The sequence below is a fragment of the Pecten maximus genome, chromosome 13 (genome assembly GCF_902652985.1).
Source record: "Pecten maximus chromosome 13, xPecMax1.1, whole genome shotgun sequence".
Classification (NCBI taxonomy): Eukaryota; Metazoa; Mollusca; class Bivalvia; order Pectinida; family Pectinidae; genus Pecten; species Pecten maximus.
In genome coordinates this window covers 21,114,162-21,140,246 of record NC_047027.1, presented here as the reverse complement: position 1 = coordinate 21,140,246, position 26,085 = coordinate 21,114,162, and the positions used below count along the sequence as shown (strand labels likewise).

At 37.1% G+C, this 26,085-nt stretch overlaps 1 protein-coding gene and 1 long non-coding RNA gene across 2 annotated transcripts; one reads left to right on the top strand and one right to left on the bottom strand.

The window, feature by feature from the left end:
- Positions 1 to 746: 746 nt before the first annotated feature.
- Positions 747 to 17,996, top strand: LOC117340200 (protein maelstrom homolog). Its single transcript, XM_033901956.1, has 12 exons — positions 747 to 989; positions 1,888 to 2,004; positions 2,360 to 2,444; positions 3,174 to 3,320; positions 3,842 to 3,883; positions 5,961 to 6,094; positions 6,500 to 6,702; positions 7,715 to 7,777; positions 8,171 to 8,411; positions 12,174 to 12,261; positions 14,503 to 14,824; positions 17,981 to 17,996. The coding sequence occupies exons 1-12, from the start codon at positions 861 to 863 to the stop codon at positions 17,982 to 17,984; spliced, it is 1,575 nt and encodes a 524-aa protein (XP_033757847.1). The 5' UTR covers positions 747 to 860; the 3' UTR covers positions 17,985 to 17,996.
- A 2,800-nt stretch (positions 17,997 to 20,796) lies between these two features.
- Positions 20,797 to 21,908, bottom strand: LOC117340201. Its single transcript, XR_004535397.1, has 2 exons — positions 21,312 to 21,908; positions 20,797 to 21,228 (listed from the first exon to the last, which is right to left on the bottom strand). It is a non-coding gene; the product is annotated as an uncharacterized LOC117340201 (long non-coding RNA).
- Positions 21,909 to 26,085: the final 4,177 nt, after the last annotated feature.

The following is a 26,085-nucleotide window of genomic DNA, read 5'->3' as shown; positions in this document are numbered from 1 at the left end:
CTCCAAAGTTCAAACCAGTATAAAAAAAAAAAAAAATCACATAATTTATCCATTTAAAACTCGTGTTTTCCATTTTCATTTAAGTGGTACATATTAATCTATAAATATTGCTAGACAACTGGTACAGCCCATTACCTGTATGGGGGTTTTGCTGTTCATCACCTCTTAGGGTGTAGTGCACTACTAGTTTACCTGTAGTTTAAATGTAGTGCACTACTGCACTAGGTGTAAAGGTTAGCTTACACGGTTAGATTACACTCAACTGTATATGTACGAGTTCGTCAGCTGAAAGGCCGTAAGGCCGTAATAGCGGACGTAAAACCAATAAATAAATAAATAAAGACGAGTCCGCATAGAGTTTTGCTTACGAGCGATAATATAGGCCTACTACAGCAACAAAATGTAAACACATTCAAGAATAGACTGGAATAACAAACGTGAGAATGTTCATAATACCTATAGACCTCTATAATGATACTAGATTTTACCAGAGACTTGTATATCAGGTATATACGTCTCTGATGGCTCCATATAGCCAGAGACGTATAGACTATACCTATATATCACATAATATATATTATAGTAATTGATATGATCATTAATTACTCTGTCTTTCAGCTAGATATCTAAATAGTAGACTATGCTCACAACAACGATTTCGTACGGTGCGAAGAATTTTACAATGTTTCGTTTCGTTTCATAATTAGAATGGCATCCTGAAAGATATATTTACGCATCTGGGGGTTTCCCGCGAGGCGTCAAATCGATGCAATCAAACTTGACACGAGGATACGGAAACGTCCTGTTTATATTGCCTTGTGAAGAATTTCCACCCAGACACTGACATCAAACGCGGCAAAATGCCGAAGAAACCTGTTAGAAATGCATTTTATTTCTTCATGTTGGAGATTGAACCTGCGTTGAGGCGTGAGGGTCGTGTTTTGAATGGCATGCAGGATGTTGTTCCCATCGCGCATCCAAGATGGAAGGTATATAACAAACACTGCACATGTAGGCCTATACAGAGGAAACAACTGTTGATTATTGTGTCACCAATTACATGTGATACTTTAGCTTTATGTAGACGTCATAGAAATTTATCTTTAAAGTGCCAAAAACACTGACTTTGTGAATATCGTCATGCATTAAACCACAGGCGTCTGAAGTTCTGACAGTAAACTGAGATATAATACCATATAAAAAATAAGAGTATCTACTATAAAAAAAGAGTAGATACTCTTATTTTTTATATGGTATTATATCTCAGTTTACTGTCAGAACTTCTGACGCCTGTGATTAAACCAGTACTAATATAGTGACATGATATAATATTTAATTTTCCAATGCAGGATAATCTGAAATAGAAAGACATCTGAAACACGAAGTTATTTTTACGAATTTGCAAATATAATGGGCGTCATCTTTTTAACATGACCAATAGGAGAACTGTTCTCTATTTTTATCTAACTTTGTATAATTTAAAGCCACGTGCTCTGTTTTTTTATAGATATTAAACTAAACTTTGTAATCCCTTATGTATTTGTCTTCATTAAAAATTCATTCAAATCTGCTCAGTTACGACAATAATTTATATAGTATAGTATGTAATAAGTATCTAAAAGGTAAATATGGAAGAGCGCGAACCCTGTATAATACTGTAGCGGGACTGGACTGGGTCGATCATCGGTGACCAGGTAGCTCACTTGGTAGAGCATCCGGCTAGTATTCGGAGGTCCCGGGTTCGACCCCGGTCTGGCCGCTACATTTTCTCCTCTCCTGTTACAATACTGTTATTAGTCTCTGGCTATATGTATACAGACCAACCTCTTGCTGCTGTAGGTTTTTTTTCTTTTCTTTTTAATCGAAAGTTTATCTTTCCTTTTTCAGGCATTACCTGACAAGGAGAGACAGAGGTTTGAGCGTATGGCGAAGGAATACAAAGGACAGAGAAGGGGTGTGCAGGGTGATAAAGTGCGGATGGACAATCAGGGCAATATCATTGCTGTATGTAGAATGATCAGCTTCTATAATAACATATGATTATATCTATAACTTCATTATTAACTGTGCCACAATGATTAATTGACTCGCACAATGAATGTGAATAGTTGACGAAAAACTTGATATAGTTCAATGATAAGAAGAAGAGCCCTGATGTCCACCATCGATGAACCTAAACCGATAAGCCTTTTAACGATATATTCGTGTGTGTGTGTAGGGGGTAGGGGGAGGAATTTATCAGGAACCTATGGTCATTTAAATGGACGATTTGGAGATTTGGAAAATTTAAGGTTAGAGAAATATAACACCAAAAATATGACTTTAAATTGTTTTATTTTGGTTTCATTTTTAACTACAGCACAGAGTTGATGCAAGATCAGAACGGGAAAAGAAACATTCAAAGGAAATTAAGTCGGTACGAGAGACGTTTCCCCCTGGCAAAGGTAAATTTTGTGCGAGAGATTGCTTCCGACTGGCAAAAGCAGATTTTGTGTAAAGTCTTTCTTGCTTGCAAAGGTAAACTTGTGTGAGGTCCATTTCCTCCTGCTAATGTATATTTTGTTTAAAATGTCTTTGCAAACTTTGTGAGAGGTCGTCTCCTTTGGTAACAGTAGATTTGTATGCAAGCTCTTTGTATATTTTATGAGAGGTTTTCTTTACTGGTAAGCTTAGAAGACATATTTGTGAAAAGAGGTTTCTGCTAGCAAATGTTTATTTTCAAAAAAAAAAAAAAAATCCTGCTGGTAATTTAAAATTATGTGAGAAATTTTGCTGGAAAAGGTTAATTTTATTTCATTCATCGATAAATTCCCTACAGAAATGATACTGTAGGATTTATCTCCCCTCCTACTATGTTACAATTTGATGCGCTAAAATTTATATAACACTGTACCATTGTATGTGAGAGTATGGCCTTTGATTTCTTGTTTATGACATTGTATAGAATTCAAGTGTGATCTAGTGAGATACACACCAATATATATGTTGTGAATTGTGTTGGATGTTGGACCGATTAAAAGGCAAATTTTGGGAATTTGGCTTAAATATGCAAAAAAAATTCTATTGGGAATGGGGCCTATTAATAGCCCAAAAAAGCCCTCAGTAAAAGCCTTGTTAGTAGTTCTATTGTGTTGCAGTTCCTTACTGATAACAACCATATACTTTTTTCACAGCTGTTGCAGATGAGAATTTCTACCTGATAAATTTCCAGACCCTCTGTAAGACTGTAGACGGTGACTATTTGCCTGTCGAAGTTGCAGTCATAGAATACAGTATATGCAAGGGCATCAAGAGAACATTCCACAAATTTATTGAACCAGGTAAGTTTATATCAAAAATATTTGTCTGACATGTTCACTGTCTGGTCAAATCTTATATGTATCATTCAATATTTATTTTAGTTGTGGAGATTAAACAGTTAAATCAGATAAAGAGTAGTCATGTGTCGGTGTTGTATTATTTGTAGTAAGCTTAAATGTCATGGGAACTAACTTTTTCATTACATGAAGAGGAATGAAGATAAAACTTCCCCTGTTTGCAGGTAAAAATCCTGTATACAAAGTTTTAAGTGTTTTTCATAAAACAGTGCGAGTTCAAGTGAAGACTAGATTATAGTGACATGGCTAATATCATCTTTCAGAACCTAAGTGTTAGACAACCAAGAGTGTTATGAACATCTTTTGGGTGGTTGTTGGTCAAGTTTAAAGAGCTCCAGCCACATATTTTACTTGATAAAGAGAGAAGCCAGGATTTATTCCTGTCAGCCATTCTCAGTTTGTTTTCATTTCAAAGTGCACTTTATGGAATTACCTTACCAGATATTTTTAAATAATGTTTTCAGGGAAAATACCAACAGGTTACAGATATGAGTGTCAACAGAAAAGTGAGTATGATTGTAAAGGAGTAGTCAGTCTTGGGTTGATGATATATACTTTTTTTTAAAATAGTACAGATATATCATTTCAAGTTCTGTTTGATGTTCATTGAGTCATTATACATCGTTTTGGACCTGAATACGTCGACTTGCTCGAGTGAGATTGCATGTGTGCGGTGTGGCTCACGATCCACTAACATAAATCCATGTAGCCTATATAACTAATTGCTGATAGATATACAATTTCAAGGAAGTAAACTTTTAAATAACTATTTATTTCTTTGATTATTTGTTCAATATTTACTTACTACATGCTTTATTAGCCCACCATCATCAGATGGTGGGCTATTCAAATCGCCCTGCGTCCGTGGTCCGTCCCTCCGTCCGTCCGTAAACAATTCTTGTTAACGCTATTTCTCAGAAAGTACTGAAGGGATCTTTCTCAAATTTCAAATATAGGTTCCCCTTGCAATTGGTGCCTAGTTATGCATATTGCATTTTGAGACTAATGGGAAAACAACATGGCCGTCAGGCAGCCATCTTTGATTTTGACAATTGAAGTTTGTTATCGCTAATTCTCATAATGCACTGAAGGGACCTTTCTCAAATTTCATATATAGGTTCCCCTTGGTGCCTAGTTATGCATATTGCATTTTGAGATTAATCGGGGGAAAAAACATGGCCGACAGGCAGCCATCTTGGATTTTGAAAATTGAAGTTTGTTATCGCTATTTTACAGAAGGTACTGAAGGGATCTTTCTAAAATTTCATATGTAGATTCCCTTTTGTCCCTGATGTTGCATTTTGGGACCAATCCGAAAACAACATGGCCGACAGACAGCCATTATCACTTAATCTTAAATTTTATATATAGGTTCCCCTTGTTTGAAAAGTACTAGAGGGCTGCTTCTGAATTTACACAGATTAGTAAGACTTAGAGGAAGGGAAAAGTAGAGAAAAGATCAATCTGACATGGAACCTATGAAGATCATTCAATGGTGGGCGCCAAGATCCATCTGGGATCTCTTGTATATATAAGTATTAAATCATAATCCTACTGTCGAGGGAAACGATTACAAATCTCGCATCACATTCATGCATCTGACCGTCAAAGGCTTGTACCTGCATATAGTGCACGAGATTTTTTTCACTTGCCATATTTTGAAGAAAAAAAGTGCGTACTATACATGAATATTTACGTTAATGCCTTGAAGTAAATCATTGTTCACACTAAGGCATCCATTTGACCCTTGACTTTTAGCAATCTCAGAAGTCAAATTACCAATTCTCAAAAATCTAGAACCTCAAAATATTTTTTTAAAATATGTCCCTTGACAACCTCAAGAGTCTAATATCATTTTGAGAAGTCAAAATTATACTCTCAGGGGTCTACTGGAAGCCCTGTCAGCTGTTTTCTCCATAGGGCTCTGAAAAATACTTACCTTATTTGACCTACTAAACAATGAACACACCTATAGGTACTCCTAGAAGTACCCACCCACCTTTTTTAGGAAGAGATGATGGATACTCTTTAAATATTGAAACACAAAGCACTCTATATCTCGCTGTTCTGTCAGTGATTTTCCTACACTTTTTCAACCGGTCCAGGGTCCATTGAATTGGGAATTTCTATGCGACAAAATGTGACATTGGGAAAAACAAAATAAAGTGAAATTCATACAAATTTCGGCTTTTCGTTGATGAATATTGCCTTTATATCATTTATTGATTTCATTTTGTTATCTAGTACCTAAGTATAGGTCTTTGTGGTACTTGCTTAATCATTCAAAAGTGACTTCAAAATTGGGCATTTTTCAGATATTAATTAGTTGAAAGGGTCCTTTTAATGGGCCCTGTTTCTATTGTAGGAAAGTCCCTGTCTGATATTATAATCTTAGGTCTTTTAACCAACAGTTGATACGTTTGAAAAAAGTAACTGCAGGATAAGATCTAGTGTGAAAGCAGAAGTGTCGCTAAATGTTACTGTATGGAACTGTGTTATCTTAACCCAGTATATACCAGATGTCCTACCCATATCATGGATATAATCCAGTAAAGTGTTACAAACGAATGTGTTGTATTTAAGGTACTGACTACCACCAGATTCCAGTGTCAGGTTTTGATAAAGCGGACGATAATTACAGAGGGATGTGGATTCAGCTTGAGAATTTTGTTAATCCAAATGGAGACAAACCAGAATACCCTCCTTTGTTCTGTCTGGTAAGCTGTAAAATTACTTATTCCCTGCCAAATTGTTGATTTGGTATTTTTAGTCCCCTTCCCATGAAATCCGCGGGGGGACTTTAGGTTTTCTCCCTGTCCGTCTGTCAGTCCGTCCTCTCAGTTTACCACACTTTCCTCAGCCATGCTTCAAGGTATATTGGTGAAAATTGGTAGCTTCAGATCATAATCATAAATGGCTGCCATTTGTAAATACTGTCTTTTACATGTTTATGGAAAAGGACGTTTATAAGTTGTACAACTTGTGTCAAATTCCTTTTGAATATTTTCAAATAAAATCTGTTTAAACTAAACTGTAGATAAACACATACCACATGATAAATTTAAGTTTTCATGACTTTGTAGGGGGACGACTGATAAATGTAAGTTTTCATGACTTTGTAGGGGGACGACTGTGAGGAGATGGCTTACTGTCTTGAGTGGGTCAAGGGAGGAGCCGCCCTTGGAGTCCCAAACCGCCTCAAGAAAGTGTATGAGCTTGAAGGCCTTGTGGTGGAGCTATTCGGACACATTGGTCCAGCACCGTCCAAATCCTCTGTCATAGACATGCTAACCTCTAGTACCTGGGACTATGAGCCAAATACTAAGTATGTATATTGTGTTGTGTTGAATTAGAAAAAATATTAACAGCCAGTCCTGTGAAATATTTATATATTCCATAGAGAGATTCCAAGAATAAAGAATTTCTATGTATGTTAGACACTGTTCGGGAGAAAAGGTTGATACATTAAGTGATTTCTTGTGTCTGACAAATTTAGGTAAACAACTCCAGTCCAACCGTTTGGATTGAGATAACATAAAATGGGCCCTGCCCCTGGTGTCTACCTTTGGTGTAGATATTTTATTGGAATAGCCTGAGAAAACAACCAACCGATATGAACTACCTTATCTATAAATAGACTTTTTGAAGTAAATACTATACCACTACTATGTAAATACACTGTTGGTGTGAAGTATTTAAGATTTACAATCATTTAGCAAAAACGTATTGATGAAAGTTTGCCTGAAAGTGGTTTAGCAGATATGATTTAATTAAACAGGGCTAAAGTTAAAACATTAGCATTTCTGGTCCTTGCAAGCAAGTTTGTATTTAAAAGCGTGAGCTCAAAGTTGAAACATAGTGATAGTAAAATTCAATTAAACTGAATTGGTCGTGCCTGAATTTACTCAAAGGAAAAGTCAGGATAGAACTTTCATATATCAGACAAGTGGACACCAGTATTTATTTGCTCACAGACTAAATATAATTGGCCTTAGTAGACCATTAGACTAGGCTTTCCCTCTCCCTGCTATAGAACATGTTAGGAAACTGTATTTTGTAGAAACAAGCTGCAGACTGTTCCTTTGTGCTGACGAACCTATTGGTCTGTTTTTAAATTCAAATATCTTGACAACTTGCAGATATTGATACAAGCCTTGAAAGCCTTTGTGAAAGCTTGTCTGGAAACATTATAAAACACCAGGTCGTCTTTAATTCATAAATGAACCACTCCCGGTCCAACTGTGTGGACCGATCAAGATCAACAAAACAGACCTGCTGATCAGTGAATCAAAGAGGGGAGATAACTTGTTCTTACTCTTTGAATTTATGTTTTGTAGATGTGCTTTCCATGAAGACTTAGAATGTAAATTCTGCTCGCTCGGAATCGTGAAGCGATATGCGTAAGTATTGTCATTACAGCTAGACATCACACTACCTTCACAAATTCAGTTTTAATGATAATTATATATTCAACGTAATTAATCCTGAAATTTAGGATCAACCATGGATATAAACACTTCTACAAGTTTAATAGATTCTATATGACATGGACAACCAACAGAAGTGTAAGATCCTTTTTATCATGACATTCTCCCATCCATTTCCCTACAAAACAATTAAATAGGTCAAAGCTTTCAGTATCATTACTCATTTCAGTATTTTAAAAATATTTACTCTAGTAGTCTTACGATTAATTGAGTTTGTCAAGTATCACTTGTTTGAGGTGTTTGACCAATTAGTCAAGTAAGAAATCTGTAATCCTGTTTCCTCATTCATGTTATATTTCGTTGCAGATTTGCTATCTCCGACAGTATCTGTGAGAAGTATGATGTTGATTTGACCAAGAACCACATCCCCATACGTAACAACATCAATGCTGGATGTACAATCCTTCCGCCGTCCTCTATGCAATCCAGAAAGGGGGGTGTTCCTCCCCCAAGACAGACTGGAGGGGCAGCCTACAAACCACCTCAATCAAGGGCCGCCCCACCCCCCACATTTGGCAGTCAGCAGCCAGCTTCCAAACAAAAAATGGTTGGTATGATTTCAGTATATTAAGTCCAAAACAATAATTACTTAGTTTCTCAGGCCTACATGCATCTCACTTATGGGTGCTGTATTGACGAATTTTATCATAAAAATGATTTTAAAAAATAATGGGAATGCATCAGTTGCAATCTTTGAAAAAAAAAATCAGAAAACCGGGGTACAAAGATGTTTAAACAAAGGACAAATAATGGCAAGCATTTGAATGATCAAGATTCATTTATCTCATGCTAAAGGAAGATTGCTTATGACTTATTTTGCATATATATACAGTAGTGGTGCGCCGATCATCGATTATAATCGGTTGACGAATCGAATGCACCTTCGATTTCGACCATCGATTTCCGTTTTTCAAGAATCGATCATCGAACGTGCCCGAATCAAGGGAAGTCACTCTAATGTTATAACCTTAGAATAAAGATGGCGGACGGCTGCCTCGTCGTCGACGACTCCGTTGCAATTGCCACTACAACGGATACTGATACAGAGCTTATAATTCAACCACCCGGGGGTGGAAAGGCAAAGTCAAAAGTATGGAATATATATGCATTCCGCAAAATAAAAAAAAGAATGGGGTCCTTCTAGAAAAAACCTTGACATGACGGTCGCTGTTTGACTTATAAAATGACTCCATCTGTTTATGATTTTCGATAATAAGTAGCCCTGGAGGAATCATTTGGTTTCTTAAAGATAACTTTTAGCATATTTTATATATATTAGCTGAGTAATGAGGTATGTTTCTGCTAGGTATAAGGGAAACAGTACAGCCACATTGCTCAATCCCTGCATACTTATATAATCTCGCAATAGGCAATACACAATCTACATTCTACAAAGAAGCACATTTTTAGCCCACCATCATCAGATGGTGGGCTATTCAAATCGCCCTGCGTCCATGGTCCGTCGTCCGTCCGTCCCTCCGTCCGTCCGTAAACAATTCTTGTTATCGCTAATCCTCAGAAAGTACTAAAGAGATCTTTCTCAAACTTCATATGTAGGTTCCCCTTGGTGCCTAGTTATGCATATTGCATTTTGGGACCGATCGAAAAACAACATGGCCGACAGGCAGCCATCTTGGATTTTGACAATTGAAGTTTGTTATCGCTATTTCTGAGAAAGTACTGAAGGGATCTTTCTCAAATTTCATATGTAGGTTCCCCTTGGTGCCTAGTTATGCATATTGCATTTTGGGACCGATCGAAAAACAACATGGCTGACAGGCAGCCATCTTGGATTTTGACCATTGAAGTTTGTTATCGCTATTTCTGATAAAGTACAGAAGGGATCTTTCTCAAATTTCATATGTAGGTTCCCCTTGGTGCCTAGTTATGCATATTGCATGTTGGGACCGATCGAAAAACAAGATGGCCGACAGGCAGCCATCTTGGATTTTGACCATTGAAGTTTGTTATCGTTATTTCTGAGAAAGTACTGAAGGGATCTTTCTCAAATTTCATATGTAGGTTCCTCTTGGTGCCTAGTTATGCATATTGCATTTTGGGACCGATCGGAAAACAACATGGCCGACAGGCAGCCATCTTGGATTTTGACCATTGAAGTTTGTTATCGCTATTTCTGAGAAAGTACTGAAGGGATCTTTCTTAAATTTCATATGTAGGTTCCCCTTGGTGCCTAGTTATGCATATTGCATGTTGGGACCGATCGAAAAACAAGATGGCCGACAGGCAGCCATCTTGGATTTTGACCATTGAAGTTTGTTATCGCTATTTCTGAGAAAGTACTGAAGGGATCTTTCTCAAATTTCATATGTAGGTTCCTCTTGGTGCTTAGTTATGCATATTGCATTTTGGGACCGATCGGAAAACAACGTGGCCGACAGGCAGCCATCTTGGATTTTGACCATTGAAGTTTGTTATCGCTATTTCTGAGAAAGTACTGAAGGGATCTTTCTTAAATTTCATATGTAGGTTCCCCTTGGTGCCTAGTTATGCATATTGCATTTTGGGACCGATCGGAAAACAACATGGCCGACAGGCAGCCATCTTGGATTTTGACTATTGAAGTTTGTTATCGCTATTTCTGAGAAAGTACTGAAGGGATCTTTCTCAAATTGCATATCTAGGTTCCCCTTGGTGTCTTATTATGCATATTGCATTTTGGGACCGATCGGAAAACAAGATGGCCGAAAGGCAGCCATCTTGGATTTTGACCATTGAAGTTTGTTATCGCTATTTCTGAGAAAGTACAGAAGGGATCTTCCTCAAATTTCATATGTAGGTTCCCCTTGGTGCCTAGTTATGCATATTGCATTTTGAGACCAATCAGAAAACAAGATGGCCGACAGGCAGCCATCTTTGATTTTGACAAATGAAGTTTGTTATCACTATTTCAGAAGAAGTACTGAAGGGATCATTCTCAAATTTCATATGTAGGTTCCCCTTGGTGCCTAGTTATGCATATTGCATTTTGAGACCAATCAGAAAACAACATGGCCGACAGGCAGCCATCTTGGATTTTGACAATTGAAGTTTGTTACCGCTATTTCTCAGAAAGTACTGAAGGAATCTTTCTCAAATTCCATATATAGGTTCCCCTTGGTGCCTAAATCTTAAATTTCATATATAGGTTTCCCTTGTTTGAAAAGTACTAGAGGTTTCTTCTGAATTTACACAGACTAGTAAGACTTAGAAGAAGAGAAAAGTAGAGAAAAGATCAATCTGACATGGAACCTATGAAGAACATTCAATGGTGGGCGCCAAGATCCCTCTGGGATCTCTTGTTATTTATATTTTGTAATTGCATACTGTAATATTAATAGATAAATTTATGGTTTACCACAATATTTGAAATTAACATTTATTCACTGAACTGTGAGTTATGTTTCCAATTGATATTTTTGTTAAATCAAAGAAAGTGGATTTGTTAATTAGTTGTTACTTAATCTGTTGAATAAAACTTTGCTAGTTATAATATTTTTTCTCATAAATAGGTTTCTGAAACTTTCTTCGTCAGTTTTGGAAGTCCCAACTATTTGGCCATTGGTAGACAAATTAAAACGCTAATAATTGCATTTTCATGCATGATTAATAAAAAAAAAACAAAAAAAAACAACACTGGTAGTCTGGTACAATTACAATGTAAATATCCAATGCAAATAATGGCAATATCCATCAATGCATATTCAATGGGATATAAGCTCTATGGCATCGCATCATTGCTCTTTTGTAATTCTTGATTTTATATGTGTACCTGCTCATATTGTATTCTACTACTTTTGCATCTAGAATTCAACGAACAAAAGTTACAAAGACCATGTAGAAAATGAAAATGTCACTTTATTAACAAAAGTATATAATCATGGACAATTTCATGTTTTATAAACAAATCTGTGAAATCCAGATACTTTTACTGGACTTCATTCTTCTTGGATCATTAATATCTATTTTTTAAGTCATAGCTGTTGACCAAAAGTACAGTTGTAACTGTCTTAATCATTCAATCATACATTCATGTGCACCATCAACTAAGAAATAGGAATAATTACACTTACAAAAGATAATTATTGATACACATTACATAACAAAATGATGATTAATAACTGAGACAAAACACTTGTGATTTAACCGATTATTAATCGGTTGACTACATCGGTTGTCCTATCCGATGCGATCCGATAATCGAAACAGATTTTCAACCGATGTCCCATCACTAATATACAGTATATGTTTCATTATCTAAATGGTCTGTTTTAATGAAGTAAGTGAAGTAAGATAATTTTGTGTTCAATAGGCATCCTATGGAGTAGATGATGATGATGACACAGACGACAGTGATGATGATATTGGATATCAGTCACTGAGAAGACCCAATATGCCAGGTATGGAACAATCACTCGCATTGATTTAGTTCCGTGCAAAATGAGGTTTCTACTTGTTTTGTGGCCCATCGTCTGGTGTACATGTAGATTCTTCCCAAACTTGTCGGGTTAATACCAAATTGTGGTCATACCTTCTAAACCTCCAATATTTGAAAACCAAAGAATTTATCAACTTTGGCATGGAACAAACTTAGGTCGAAGGTATTATATATTTCAATACCCTTCAACTATCTTTGGGGATGTAAAGATCAATAAATATAGATGTTTTTGTCTGGCCTAAACATTATATTGTAATGACAATTTTCATCGGGTGGCCTCCACTTAAGGATTTAATTTGTAATGATTATGAGTAACTTAGATTCACCAACTTTTATTAGCCCACCATCTGATGATGGTGGGCTATTCAAATCGCCCTGCGTCCGTGGTCCGTCGTCCGTCCGTCCGTCCCTCCGTCCGTCCGTCCGTCCCTCCGTCCGTCCGTCCGTCCGTCCCTCCGTCCGTAAACAATGCTTGTTATCGCTATTTCTGAGAAAGTACTGATGGGATCTTTCTCAAATTTCATATGTAGGTTCCCCTTGGTGCCTAGTTGTGCATATTGCATTTTGGGACCGATCGGAAAACAACATGGCCGACAGGCAGCCATCTTGGATTTTGACAATTGAAGTTTGTTATCTCTATTTCTGAGAAAGTATTGAAGAGATCTTTCTCAAATTTCATATGTAGGTTCCCCTTGGTGCCTTGTTATGCATATTGCATTTTGGGACCGATCAGAAAACAACATGGCCGACAGGCAGCCATCTTGGATTTTGACATTTGGAGTTTGTTATCGCTATTTCTGAGGAAGTACTGAAGGGATCTTTCTCAAATTTCATAAGTAGGTTCCCTTTGGTGCCTAGTTATGCATATTGCATTTTGGGACCAATCGGAAAACAACATGGCCGACAGGCAGCCATCTTGGATTTTGACAATTTGAGTTTGTTATCGCTATTTCTGAGGAAGTACTGAAGGGATCTTTCTCAAATTTCATATATAGGTTCCCTTTGGTGCCTAGTTATGCATATTGCATTTTGGGACCAATCGGAAAACAAAATGGCCGACAGGCAGCCATCTTGGATTTTGACAATTGAAGTTTGTTATCGCTATTTCTGTGAAAGTACTGAAGGGATCTTTCTCAAATTTCATATGCAGGTTCCTCTTTGTTCCTGGTTATGCATATTGCATTTTGAGACTAATTAGAAAACAACATGGCCGACAGGCAGCCATCTTGGATTCTGACAATTAAAGTTTGTTATCGCTATTTCTGTGAAAGTAATGAAGGGATCTTTCTGAAATTTCATATGCACGTTCCCCTCAGTGCCTAGTTATGCATATTGCATTTTGAGACCAATCGGAAAAGAACATGGCCGACAGGCAGCCATCTTGGATTTTGACAATTGAAGTTTGTTATCGCTATTTCTCAGAATGCACTGACGAGATCTTTCTCAAATTTCATATGGAGGTTCCCCTTGGTGCCTACTTATGCATATTGCATTTTGAGACCAATCAGAAAACAAAATTGCTGACAGGCAGCCATCTTGGATTTTGACAATTAAAATTTGTTATCGCTATTTCTCAGAAAGTAATGAAGGGATCTTTCTGAAATTACATATGCAGGTTCCCCTCAGTGCCTAGTTGTGCATATTGCATTTTGAGACTAATCAGAAAACAACATGGCTGACAGGCAGCCATCTTGGATTTTGACAATTGAAGTTTGTTATCGCTATTTCTGTGAAAGTACTGAAGGGATCTTTTTCAAATTTCATATGTAGGTTCCCCTCAGTGCCTAGTTTTGCATACTGGGACCAATACGAAAACAACATGGCCGACAGACAGCCATTATAGCTAAATCTTAAATTCTATATATAGGTTCCCCTTGTTTGAATAGTACTAGAGGGCTGTTTCTGAATTTACACAGATAAGTAAGACTTAGAGGAAGGGAAAAGTAGGGAAAAGATCAATCTGACATGGAACCTATAAAGATCATTCAATGGTGGGCGCCAAGATCCCTCTGGGATCTCTTGTTCAGTTTGTTGTGTGGCCAAGACATTATATTGTAATGACAATTTTCATAAGGTGACCACTATAGCTGTCCAGTTACGAATTTAACTTCTAATACTTATGATTAGTTTAGATTCACCAATCTCTTGTTCAGTTTTTGTTTGCATGCAGACTTAACTTTAATTGTTGAACTTTGACCTACAGCCCCAGGATCTGCAGGTATTATGGCGTCGGCACCTACACAGTCGGCCTGGACAGGCAATGTCCCAGTCCGTCCAACACTATCCGCCATGCCAAACAATGCTCCCATTCGTCCTACACAGTCGGCTTGGTCAGCCACCGCACCGGTCACCAGACCTGCAGTGCCACCAAGCCAGATCGTGCCTGGCCTGGGACAGACCGGCCCCACGACCTGTTGGACGAGGGTACATGCCAACCTCTGGGGACTTCCCTTCCCTGGGGAGAGGCACATCAATTTACACAGCTATGGCAGGTGTTGGGCGAGGAGTGGCAAAACATATACCAGGTAATTGATATTGTTCATGTATGTTTTAGGGGTGTTACAGTATTGATTAAGGCTCCATATTGGTGCCCTATAGTAAACCTGTTGTTTTTTGTGTTTGTCTGCACCCCAGGAATATGTTATGGCAAAACTGAAGACATGTGACTAGCTATTTCATTGTTGTCGAAAAACAAAAATCGCTAAGAGATTTTCCAAAATTATCCATGTGCGAGGTGTAGGAGGTATTTTTCAAGATACTCCACCACCAATCAAATATTAAAATATATTTAGTACAAGGAATACAAAAAAATGGGATTTAACCGCACCACTCATCAAATTTTGGTACAAATGCCTCCCACCACTCCCAAACCGATAATTCTGATATAGCTTTAACGATCGAGAACTGGACAGATGCACAACAACCAAGTTCAGTCAGTCAATTTAACAGTAGTGACCCTGAGAATTGTTTTTGATGTACATTTAAGGGTAACTAGTCTTTTTGTTATGGCCCCGCCATGATATAGTGGGGGGAATACATAGAGTTACCCATGTCTGTCTCGTCCTGTCCAATGTAGCTAGCTAATCTCAAGAACTGCCAAGTTTCAGGGTATCAGACAGGTGGCACTGAGTGTATTTATGTCTTCCAGACACTTTCTAGTTTTATCCACATTTTTTAGCTCGTCTCTTCGAAGAAGAGTGAGAGCTTATGTTGTCACTCCGGCGTCGGCGTTGGTTTTCCAAATGTTAAATTTTTGGTGCCAGTGTTGAAAGGCATAGTAATTTATGGTAATATGGTCCCTGTGGGGGTCAAACTATCGCCTGCCGGAGTTAAACTAAATGATTTTTTGGAAAAAAAAACAGATTTTTGAAAATTGTTGGACTTCAAAAAATTTTGCGTTAAGTTTTTGGTGCGAGTGTTGAAAGGTATTAATATATCACTTTATAATTGTACTAGGGTGCTGATAATTGGCAATAGAGTCCCTCTGGGGTTAGACTATCCCCTGCCAGAGTTAAACTAAAAGATTTTTTTTTTTTTTTAACTAGAATTTTCAAATTTTTGGACTTAGAATATTTCTGCGTTAAGTTTTTGGTGCAAGTGTTGAAAGGTATTAATACATCACTTTATAATTGTACTAGGGTGCTGATAGTTGGTAATAAACTCCCTCTTGGGTTAAACTATCCCCTGCTGGAGTTAAACTAAAAGGTTTTTTGGGGAAATAATCAGAATTATCAAATTTTTGGACTTGAATATTTCTGTGTTAAGTTTTTGGTGCAAGTGTTGAAAGGTATTAATACATCACTTTATAATTGTACTAGGGTGCTGATAGTTGGTAATAAACTCCCTCTTGGGTTAAACTATCCCCTGCTGGAGTTAAACTAAAAGGTTTTTTGGGGAAATAATCAGAATTATCAAATTTTTGGACTTAGAATATTTCTGCGTTAAGTTTTTGGTGCAAGTGTTGAAAGGTATTAATACATCACTTTATAATTGTACTAGGGTGCTGATAGTTGGTAATAAACTCCCTCTTGGGTTAAACTATCCTCTGCTGGAGTTAAACTAAAAGGTTTTTTGGGGAAATAATCAGAATTATCAAATTTTTGGACTTGAATATTTCTGCGTTAAGTTTTTGGTGCAAGTGTTGAAAGGTATTAATACATCACTTTATAATTGTACTAGGGTGCTGATAGTTGGTAATAAACTCCCTCTTGGGTTAAACTATCCCCTGCTGGAGTTAAACTAAAAGGTTTTTTGGGGAAATAATCAGAATTATCAAATTTTTGGACTTGAATATTTCTGCGTTAAGTTTTTGGTGCAAGTGTTGAAAGGTATTAATACATCACTTTATAATTGTACTAGGGTGCTGATAGTTGGTAATAAACTCCCTCTTGGGTTAAACTATCCCCTGCTGGAGTTAAACTAAAAGGTTTTTTGGGGAAATAATCAGAATTATCAAATTTTTGGACTTAGAATATTTCTGCATTAAGTTTTTGGTGCAGTGTTAAGAGGTTTTAATACATCACTATATAATTGTACAAGGGTGCTGATATTTGGCAATAGAGTCCCTAGAGAGTAAGACAATCCCTTCCTGGAGTAAAACTTTAAAAAGAAATTGAATTTTTTCTTTTTAAATCTGTGTTTTTTTGTTTTTAAATCTTTGGACTTTGGGTTAAGTTTATATTGTGAGTGTTGAAAGGCATATTAATACATGGTATTAGGTTCCCTGTGGGGGTTAAACTATCCCTTTCCTGAGTTAAACTGAAATATTTTTTTGAGGAAAAAACACATTTTTTTTAAATTTTTCGTGCAAATGTTGAAAGCTTTTTAACACATCACTTTATGATTGTACTAGGGTGCTGATATTTGGTGAAAGAGTCCCTATGGAGTTACACTATCCTTTCTTGGGGTGAAACTGAATATAAAACAATATGAAAACGTCACAATAGACAATTTATACCGGTCCACATTTTTCAAAATGTTTTTCAATAAATAATTTATATATATATATAAATTGGTATGGTTTTGAAAATTGCATGAATTCACGAAACATAATCTGATCAAGTAAACAATATAAATATTATTAATGCAATTTGCGAAACCATTCCAATTAATATATTTTAATTATTTATTGACAAACATTTGCGAGACGAGCTATGCTGTTCTCCAACAGCTCTTGTTGTGGTGACTGATCACGACTTTTTGATTTTGCCGTGACATACTCTAGGAGTGCAAAATGATTGTTAACATAACCCCTCGATGGTGAAATTTTAATTGATTTAATTGACATACCAGTGTAGCCACCGATACCTTACCTATATATACTGTTGTTGGTCTGATCAAGATCTGGTAGTCCACTGAAGAACTCCTGATTACACTCTGACATTAAGGTTCAGAGCTATTTATGGGTCAACAAATAAAGCAACCCATTTCCAATCATTTCAAATTCCCAAAATGTTCTGTTTACTCCTCTAAATAACCTTCCCAGTTCATAGTCATTCTTTTCAAAATGACACAAAAAAGACCAATTCAAAACCAGTTGAAAAAGGCCTAGACTTAAGGGTGTAGAAATTGTGGGGTTTTTTTTAAATGAAGCAAAATGGATCAATCTCAAACCAGTGGACAAAAGCCATGAAAAAAAGTCTTGCTGTAATTAGACTTAATTCGTTCTAATATTTTTACAGATGATGAGATTCCAAAGAAATATGCTGGCCGTCAAGGGGCACCTGGTCCTCAGAATGCACCTCAACCACCTTCTGCTTGGCACTCTGCCATTTCTAATACTACACCCTCACAACAGGTATAGTCTGTGTATTATAACTGCTAATGGTCTTATGTATCAGACAAAATGTTGCGTAGAAATTAAATTACATCGCCCCCTGTCAAAATTTTCCATAAGAAAACATGACAAAATTTAAAGAAATTTCCTAACTAACATTACTGCTTTGACATCATTTCTGCTTTGATATCCAGTGATGCTTTCCTATAGACAATTTTAAGTTGAGGAATTTCCGCAAGTTAAAGAATATTGAAACCAGGGCAGGGTACAACACTTCCATGCTTTCAATTAGATTTGTCTAGAGGGTGTAATGTAATTAGTGTTTATCAGCAAATCTTTCCCTTTTTCTATTAGCACATGTAAAAGTGTTGTAGAAGTAGTGAATAACCAATTTGAAAATCTGTTTTGGTGAAAGAATAAATGATTTGATTTAAATTTGTACAGAATGGATCATCTGGTGTCGGTGCCATAAACAAGAAGCCCCAAGCCTCTCCCACTCAGGGTCCACCACCAGGCTTTTCTGCCATTACATCACCACCAGAAGCGTCACCAGCACCTCAGTACCAGGCAGCTGGCTGTCATCCTCCCGTTTCTAATGGTGGGGGATTCGGAGACGGCATAGTCGGTAAGTTACATACATATTGTGATGAAAATATACATTCTACCAATACACTAGATCTTAACTCCCAACAACATCCTCACTCTACTGACTTCACTTCTAATCTGATTCTGGAAATTATTTTTAAATCATACTTGTTTTCCAACCATTTCTTCTTCTACGGGTTAGCATATCAATCATCTGGGATCAGAATGGAAGTCAGTGTTACTATAGAATTCAGACATGCTCCCTCTTCCACCTCCAAATAATTTTATTAATACACCTTTTTTCAATCATTACTATTTGTATGAGTTTACATGAAAAGCATTCTGGATGAAAACAGGTTACAGTTGAAATATTAAAAAAACAAATTAACATCCGTGCTCTACCACATTAATAATCCTTTGCCTTATTCTTATAAATCTTCATATACTTGATATATTCTAAATTGAGGTCGGGATTCTTGTAAGAATTATCAGCAATGCCTTGTTGCTTTTCCTATCATGGACGTAATTTTTAGAGTGTGTATAGAATTTATATCTATCATCAGAATTTCCCACACCTCAAGGATCTATTATTGGTTGTTGAATCTGATCTTCTAAAGCAATTACCAAAAATGTGGTCAATATATGTTATGGTGTTCTGTAGATCTTGGTAACTCTTGATATTTTTACTATAAGCTCCAACCAAGATTGATCATAGAATAGAGGAAAACAATAATTAAATAATCTATTAAAGAAAACTTCGCCAGCCTTGTTAAAAAAATTAGTATGTCTGTCTGTGCAATGTCAACTTCATTCTAAACTATTTGATGACAATTTGATTTCAATTCAAGGGAGTTAATTCTTGATAAAATTATGCAAAATACTTTACAAAAATAAATGTTTAGTAGCTTTTCAGATTTTAAGTTATTTCTACAATAATATATTTTTATATATCTCCCACAGATATGATGCGTAGACAAGGACGAGGTATCCTTGGTCATACACTAAACAACGTACCAAAGGGTCGAGGCTACGCACCACCAGGAATGATTGGTAAGATTATGGTCGTAAATCCTCCAAAGTAATGAAAAGGAAAGGGATAGTATGGGCTTTGTCCGTTGTTAACTTCCCTTTGTAGTCTAAAAATAAAACATTCTGAGATACGAAAGAATTGCAAAAAAAGGGAGAGGGGAGCAAATATTTTCTGTAAATATATGTAAATGTCAATATGGCAGGTTTGAGGGCTGTTCCAGTAAAATGTCTGCTGATTGAGAGGAATCCAGGTTTGTCAAACAGCTACAGAAGGGATATATGTAAAGGGTATTGTATCATGATAAGTCACATTTCTCCTGAAACTAAACCATGCATCAATTTCCCTTTTTTTTTAATCTTCAGGTAGGATATATATCTTACTGGAATATTCCTGACCATATTTTAATATTTATTGAGAGGATAATTTGACATTTTTGAAGTATTATGAAATTAAGACTATTTTGTTCCTTTTTCATCCTCAGCTATGCAGCAGAGTCTTGGTGCTGTATCTCTCGGCTCTAAATGATGGGCTGCGCTTGGAGGATTTCTCAACTCCTTGGGACTGTATAACGTACGGAGCCTGTCTCGGAATGGAACCAGCCACGGAAACCATGGGATTGAGCCACACAGTGGTCATGTGACACACCCTGTGTTGGTCAGACACTGGACAATAAATGGACCGACATATTTTCTGATGATGTTAAGTCATAAAAGTCCAGGAGGAACAGCTTTATGTCAATAAAGCACTGGAGATGTTTTACAGTACGGTGAATTGTTTCAGATTTTATTTCTGATATTGAAAGATTTTCAAGAAAAATTGTGGTTGAATCTGTTTATGAAGAATATATGCAATTTTGTTTGATACAGAGTCCCAGTCTCTGTATTTGTGAGTGCTGTACTAAATATTCCTATCCTGCTAGATAGAGGCAGATCGTGTTAAATAAAAAAAAATACATCTGTTTAAGGTGATGTTTTATATGTGTAGTGAATTTGAAAATTTGGATGTTCTATGGAGGAAATTTCAGTGTACAAAAATCCTGTTCTTTGTAGTCTTCATTTCTGCGCTCCGGAATCTCATGTAAACTTTTTATACACGGAGTTATATCATTTTTCAATGATTCTCCAGTTAAGTGTCTACCTGACAAGAGGACTCCAGGGCCGTTTTCTTTATTTTGTGGTCCAAAAGGTTGGACCAGTTGGACTGGTATTCATTTATGAAATAAAGACGGACCTGGTGATTTTATATTTTTTTCAGACGAGCCTTGACAAACACTTCCAAGGCCTGTATTAACATTTACAGGTCCGTCAAGATATATGTTTGAAATATTACATTTAAAAACTGACTAACCAGTTTGTCCGCATAAACGAACAAGCCCCTGGTTTGGCAAACAGGGACCACAGAGAGGAGGGATATAATCGAAACGGCATCATATTATAGCCACATTTTCTACAGCACCTACCATTCCCAGGGAGCGATATCTGTATTACGGAAGTAGCCCTTTATAACAGCAATCTAATCGGATAATTATAAATTATCACCTTTAAAGCATAACTTTTTACTGCAGCTGACTATCTTCAATTTCAAATTATCACTTTTAAAGCAGAACTTTTGCCTTGGCTACCTTTGACTTCAAATTATCACTTTTAAAGCAGAACTGTTTGCCTTGGCTACCTTTGACTTCACAGCTTTTGAAATATTTCAAATCGAATAAACAATATTTGTATCCTGAAGGTGAATTTCAGTAATGCATATGTCTCCGTGGCTCCGAGCAACAGGTTAAGGAATTTTTCGCTCCTGTTGGGTTGGACTACTAAATCAACCTCCCATCACTGTATGTTTGGGAGTTTAGGGTTCATATACTCTTGTTGAACAGAGTTTTTGAACAATATGTTGTGTGATGCAATATGCAGTTGATATTAAAATTTTGTGATTTCATTGAAATAGGATCATTGAAATACATATAATTGAATAATCAGGTATTAGTTATGCCATTACTCTTCTGATTTCATATTCATTTTTATGTGATTGACTTTAATACATGTACTTACTTGTACTTATAATGAAGACTGAGAGTTCTGAAAGATAATATGAAACGAAAAATTATAAAAGATTTTATATAGATTGATGATACCAGTAGATGTGTCAAAATGTTCATTCTTATTGAAGTTTTTATAAAATATTTTTCAAGAAGTAAAGAGTTTTATGTCGTTATTTTAAGCTTACCTGGCCAGGAGGTAGCTGTGAATCCACTTGCATTAAAACCAGGTGAACGTTACAGGTCCAATGTGCCTCTTGTTTTTCATAAGTAACGTGTGTTTGTCTCCATGAACAAACAAATATGTAAACAGATGTTTTTAGCTCACCGGTTACTCGTAACCGGGAGCTAATGCTGTCACCCCGGCGTCCGCGTCAGTGTTAGTGTCCCACCCAAAAACTTTAAAGTTTTTGGAAAGCTTGTAAGTCCAAAAGTGTACACCTCATGCCCTTTTAAATTGGTTTATACATTCATTAGAAGTCTAGGAGTGATGTTATGGCAAAATTATGCAGAAAAAAATGTGATTTTTTCGCATTTTACCATTTTGTGGACTTAACTTTTTTGGCACCAAAACCCACTTTAAAGTTTTTGGAGTAAGTTTTTTGAAAGATTGTAAGTCCAAAAGTATACACCCCATGCCCTTTTAAATTGGTTTATACATTCATTAGAGGTCTAGGAGTGATGTTATGGCAAAATCATGCAGAAAAAAAATTGTGATTTTTTCGCATTTTACCATTTTGCATTTTGGGGGTAAGTCCAAAAGTATACACCTGTCACCCTTCTAATTTGGTTTATACATTCATTAGAGATCCGGGAGTGATGCTGTGGCAAATCATGCAGAAAAAATTGGCATTTTGGCATTTTACCATTTAGTGGACTTACCTTTTTTTGACACAAAAACTCACTTTAAAGATTTTGGGGGTTAGTTTTGAAAAGCTTGTAAGTCCACACCCTTCTTATTTGGTTTATACATCCATTAGAGGTCTAGGAGCGATATTATGTGACATACAATTTCAAAATGACATGCTTATACATACATAAAAATGACTGTTAAGTGTGATTGCTGCCGCCGGTGAGCTTTCGCAATCATTGATTGCACTTGTTGTTGCATCCAGATATGTTGTGAATAAAAAGAAAAAGAAAAAAATCCCAGAGGGATGACGACCACCACTGAATGATTTTTAATGGTTCGGTGATTTTTTCTCTTCATAATTTAATAACAGATAAAACTCTCCAATGAAATCAGCCATTTTTTGCCGATCACAATCTAAATTGTGTGTACACCTTTATAGCTAGGGACCAAGGAAACCTACATATAGAATTTGAGAAAAATCCCTCCAGTATTTCTCAAACAATCTGATGGTGATGATGGGTAAACGCATGTGTGATATAGATGGTCTAGCACATTCTTGAACAGTAAGTGGGCCTTCTTGGGCATCAGTAATGAAAGGACTTCTGTCACATTCAATGCAATGTTCTATCACTTTCAAACCAAATTATTATTTTCAGTACAATATAAAACTCAATAGCAGATATACAATTGTACTTAACTATTGTAAAAGTTACTAGACCCGGATTTATGACACTGTTTAGGAGGATTTGAGATAAGACTCAGAAATGACTGGATAGAGTGCAGGCAAGTCTTTTTTATACACATTAAATAATTAAAGAACAATTTATATAATTTGCTGAATACTTTTCTTAATCAGACATTTCTAGACCAGAAGGAAACCCCATAGATATTATATTTGCATGGAGTCCAAATCTGTAGATTACACAGAATGACATTGCTGTGACATTTATAGTGGTTATAGACAGCAGAGGTGAACGGGAGTTGTTTCCCTTAGCCCGTGAAAAGACTTTACTTCTGATCTGTCTGACGTCAGAAATGTCTGGGTTAATTGAGTGGTGTAAAGCATGGTTATAAGATATTTTGGCACAATTGTCCTGTCAAAAACATTAAAACTCGTATACATTGTAAAGATACGTAGTTTGTTCTGCTTTAGACACTTCTGACACGAGACCTCTTTGTACCGCTTTTATTTACTGTGGATATTCTTTTATATACTTGGTTATTAGCTCACCTGGACCGAAGGTCCGGTGAGCTTATGTCATGGCGCGGCGTCCGTCGTCCGTCCGTCAACATTTGCTTCAAATCGCTACTAGTCAAAAAGTTCTTATTGGATTTTTACCAAATTTGGTCAGAAACATCCTTGGCAGAAGGGGAACAGATTTTGCATAAATGGTGACTCTGACCCCCGAGGGGCCAAAAGGACGGCCCAATAGGGGAAATAGAGGTAATTCCTTTAAATCGCTACTTGTCATAAAGTTATGAATGGATTTGAACCAAATTTGGTCAGGAACATCCTTGGGGGAAGGGGAACAGATTTTGCATAAATGGTGACTCTGACCCCCGAGGAGCCAAAAGGGCGAGGCCCAATAGGGGAAATAGAGGTAATTCCTTTAAATCGCTACTTGTCATAAAGTTATGAATGGATTTGAACCAAATTTGGTCAGGAACATTCTTGGGGGAAGGGGAACAGATTTTGCATAAATGGTGACTCTGACACGCGAGGGGCCAAAGGGGCGGGGCCCTATAGAGGAAATAGATGTAATTCCTTTGAATCGCTACTTGTCATAAAGTTATGAATGGATTTGAACCAAATTTGGTCACGAACATCCTTGGGGGGAGGGGAACAGATTTTGCATAAATGGTGACTCTGACCCCCGAGGGACCAAAGGGGCGGGGACCAATAGGGGAAATAGAGGTAATTCCTTTAAATCGCTACTTGTCATAAAGTTATGAATGGATTTGAACCAAATTTGGTCAGAAGCATCCTTGGGAAAAGGGGAAGAGATTTTGCATAAATGGTGACTCTGACCCCCGAGGGGCCAAAGGGGCGGGGACCAATAGGGGAAATAGAGGTAATTCCTTTAAATCGCTACTTGTCATAAAGTTCTGAATGGATTTGAACCAAATTTGGTCAGAAGCACCCTTGGCAGAAGGGGAACAGATTTTGCATAAATGGTGACTCTGACCCCCGAGGGGCCAAAAGGACGGGGCCCAATAGGAGAAATAGAGGTAATTCCTTTAAATCGCTATTTGTCATAAAGTTATGAATGGATTTGAACCCAATTTGGTCAGGAACATTCTTGGGGGAAGGGGAACAGATTTTGCATAAATGGTGATTCTGACACGCGAGGGGCCAAAGGGGCGGGGCCCAATAGAGGAAATAGATGTAATTCCTTTGAATCGCTACTTGTCATAAAGTTATGAATGGATTTGAACCAAATTTGGTCAGAAACATCCTTGGGGGAAGGGGAACAGATTTTGCATAAATGGTGGTTCTGACCCCAAAGGGGTCAAAAGGGCGGGGCCAAATAGGGGAAATAGAGGTAATTCCTTTAAATCGCTACTTGTCATAAAGTTTTGAATGGATTTCAACCCAATTAGGTCGGAAACATCCTTGGCAGAAGGGGAACAGATTTTGCATAAATGGTGACTCTGACTCCAAAGGGGCCAAAGGGGCGGGGCCCAATAGGTGAAATAGATGTAATTCCTTTGAATCGCTACTAGTCATAAAGTTATGAATGGATTTAAACCCAATTTGGTCAAAAACATCCTTGGGGAAAGGGGAACAGATTTTGCATAAATGGTGGCTCTGACCACGGAGGGGGGAAAAGGGGCGGGGCCCAATAGGGGAAATAGAGGTAATTCCTTTAAATCGCTACTAGTCATAAAGATTTGAATGGATTTGAACCCAAGTTGGTCAGAAACATCCTTAGGGGACGGGGAACAGATTTTGCATAAATGGTGACTCTGACTCCAAAGGGGCCAAAGGGGCGGGCACGATAGGGGAAATAGAGGTAATTCCTTTAAATCGCTACTAGTCATAAAGCTATGAATGGATTTGAAACCAATTAGGTCAGAAACATCCTTGGGGGAAGGGGAAGAGATTTTGCATAAATGGTGACTCTGACCCCCGAGGGGCCAAAAGGGCAGGGCCCAATAGGGGAAATAGAGGTAATTCCTTTAAATTGCTACTTGTCATAAAGTTATGAATGGATTTGAACCCAATTTGGTCAGAAACATCCTTGGGGGAAGGGGAATAGATTTTGCATAAATGGTGACTCTGACCCCCGAGGGGCCAAAGGGGCGGGGCCCAATAGGTGAAATAGAGGTAATTCCTTTGAATCGCTACTAGTCATAAAGTGTTGAATGCATGTTCTAAAAGCAATTCTTGAGGTCTTTCAGACCTTAGAGAGTCTGGACTTCATTAATCTTTAAAGCAGTTCGGATTACCAAACTATGACCATATATAGCATTGTTAGAGATTTACAAATAAAACAAATCGAATAT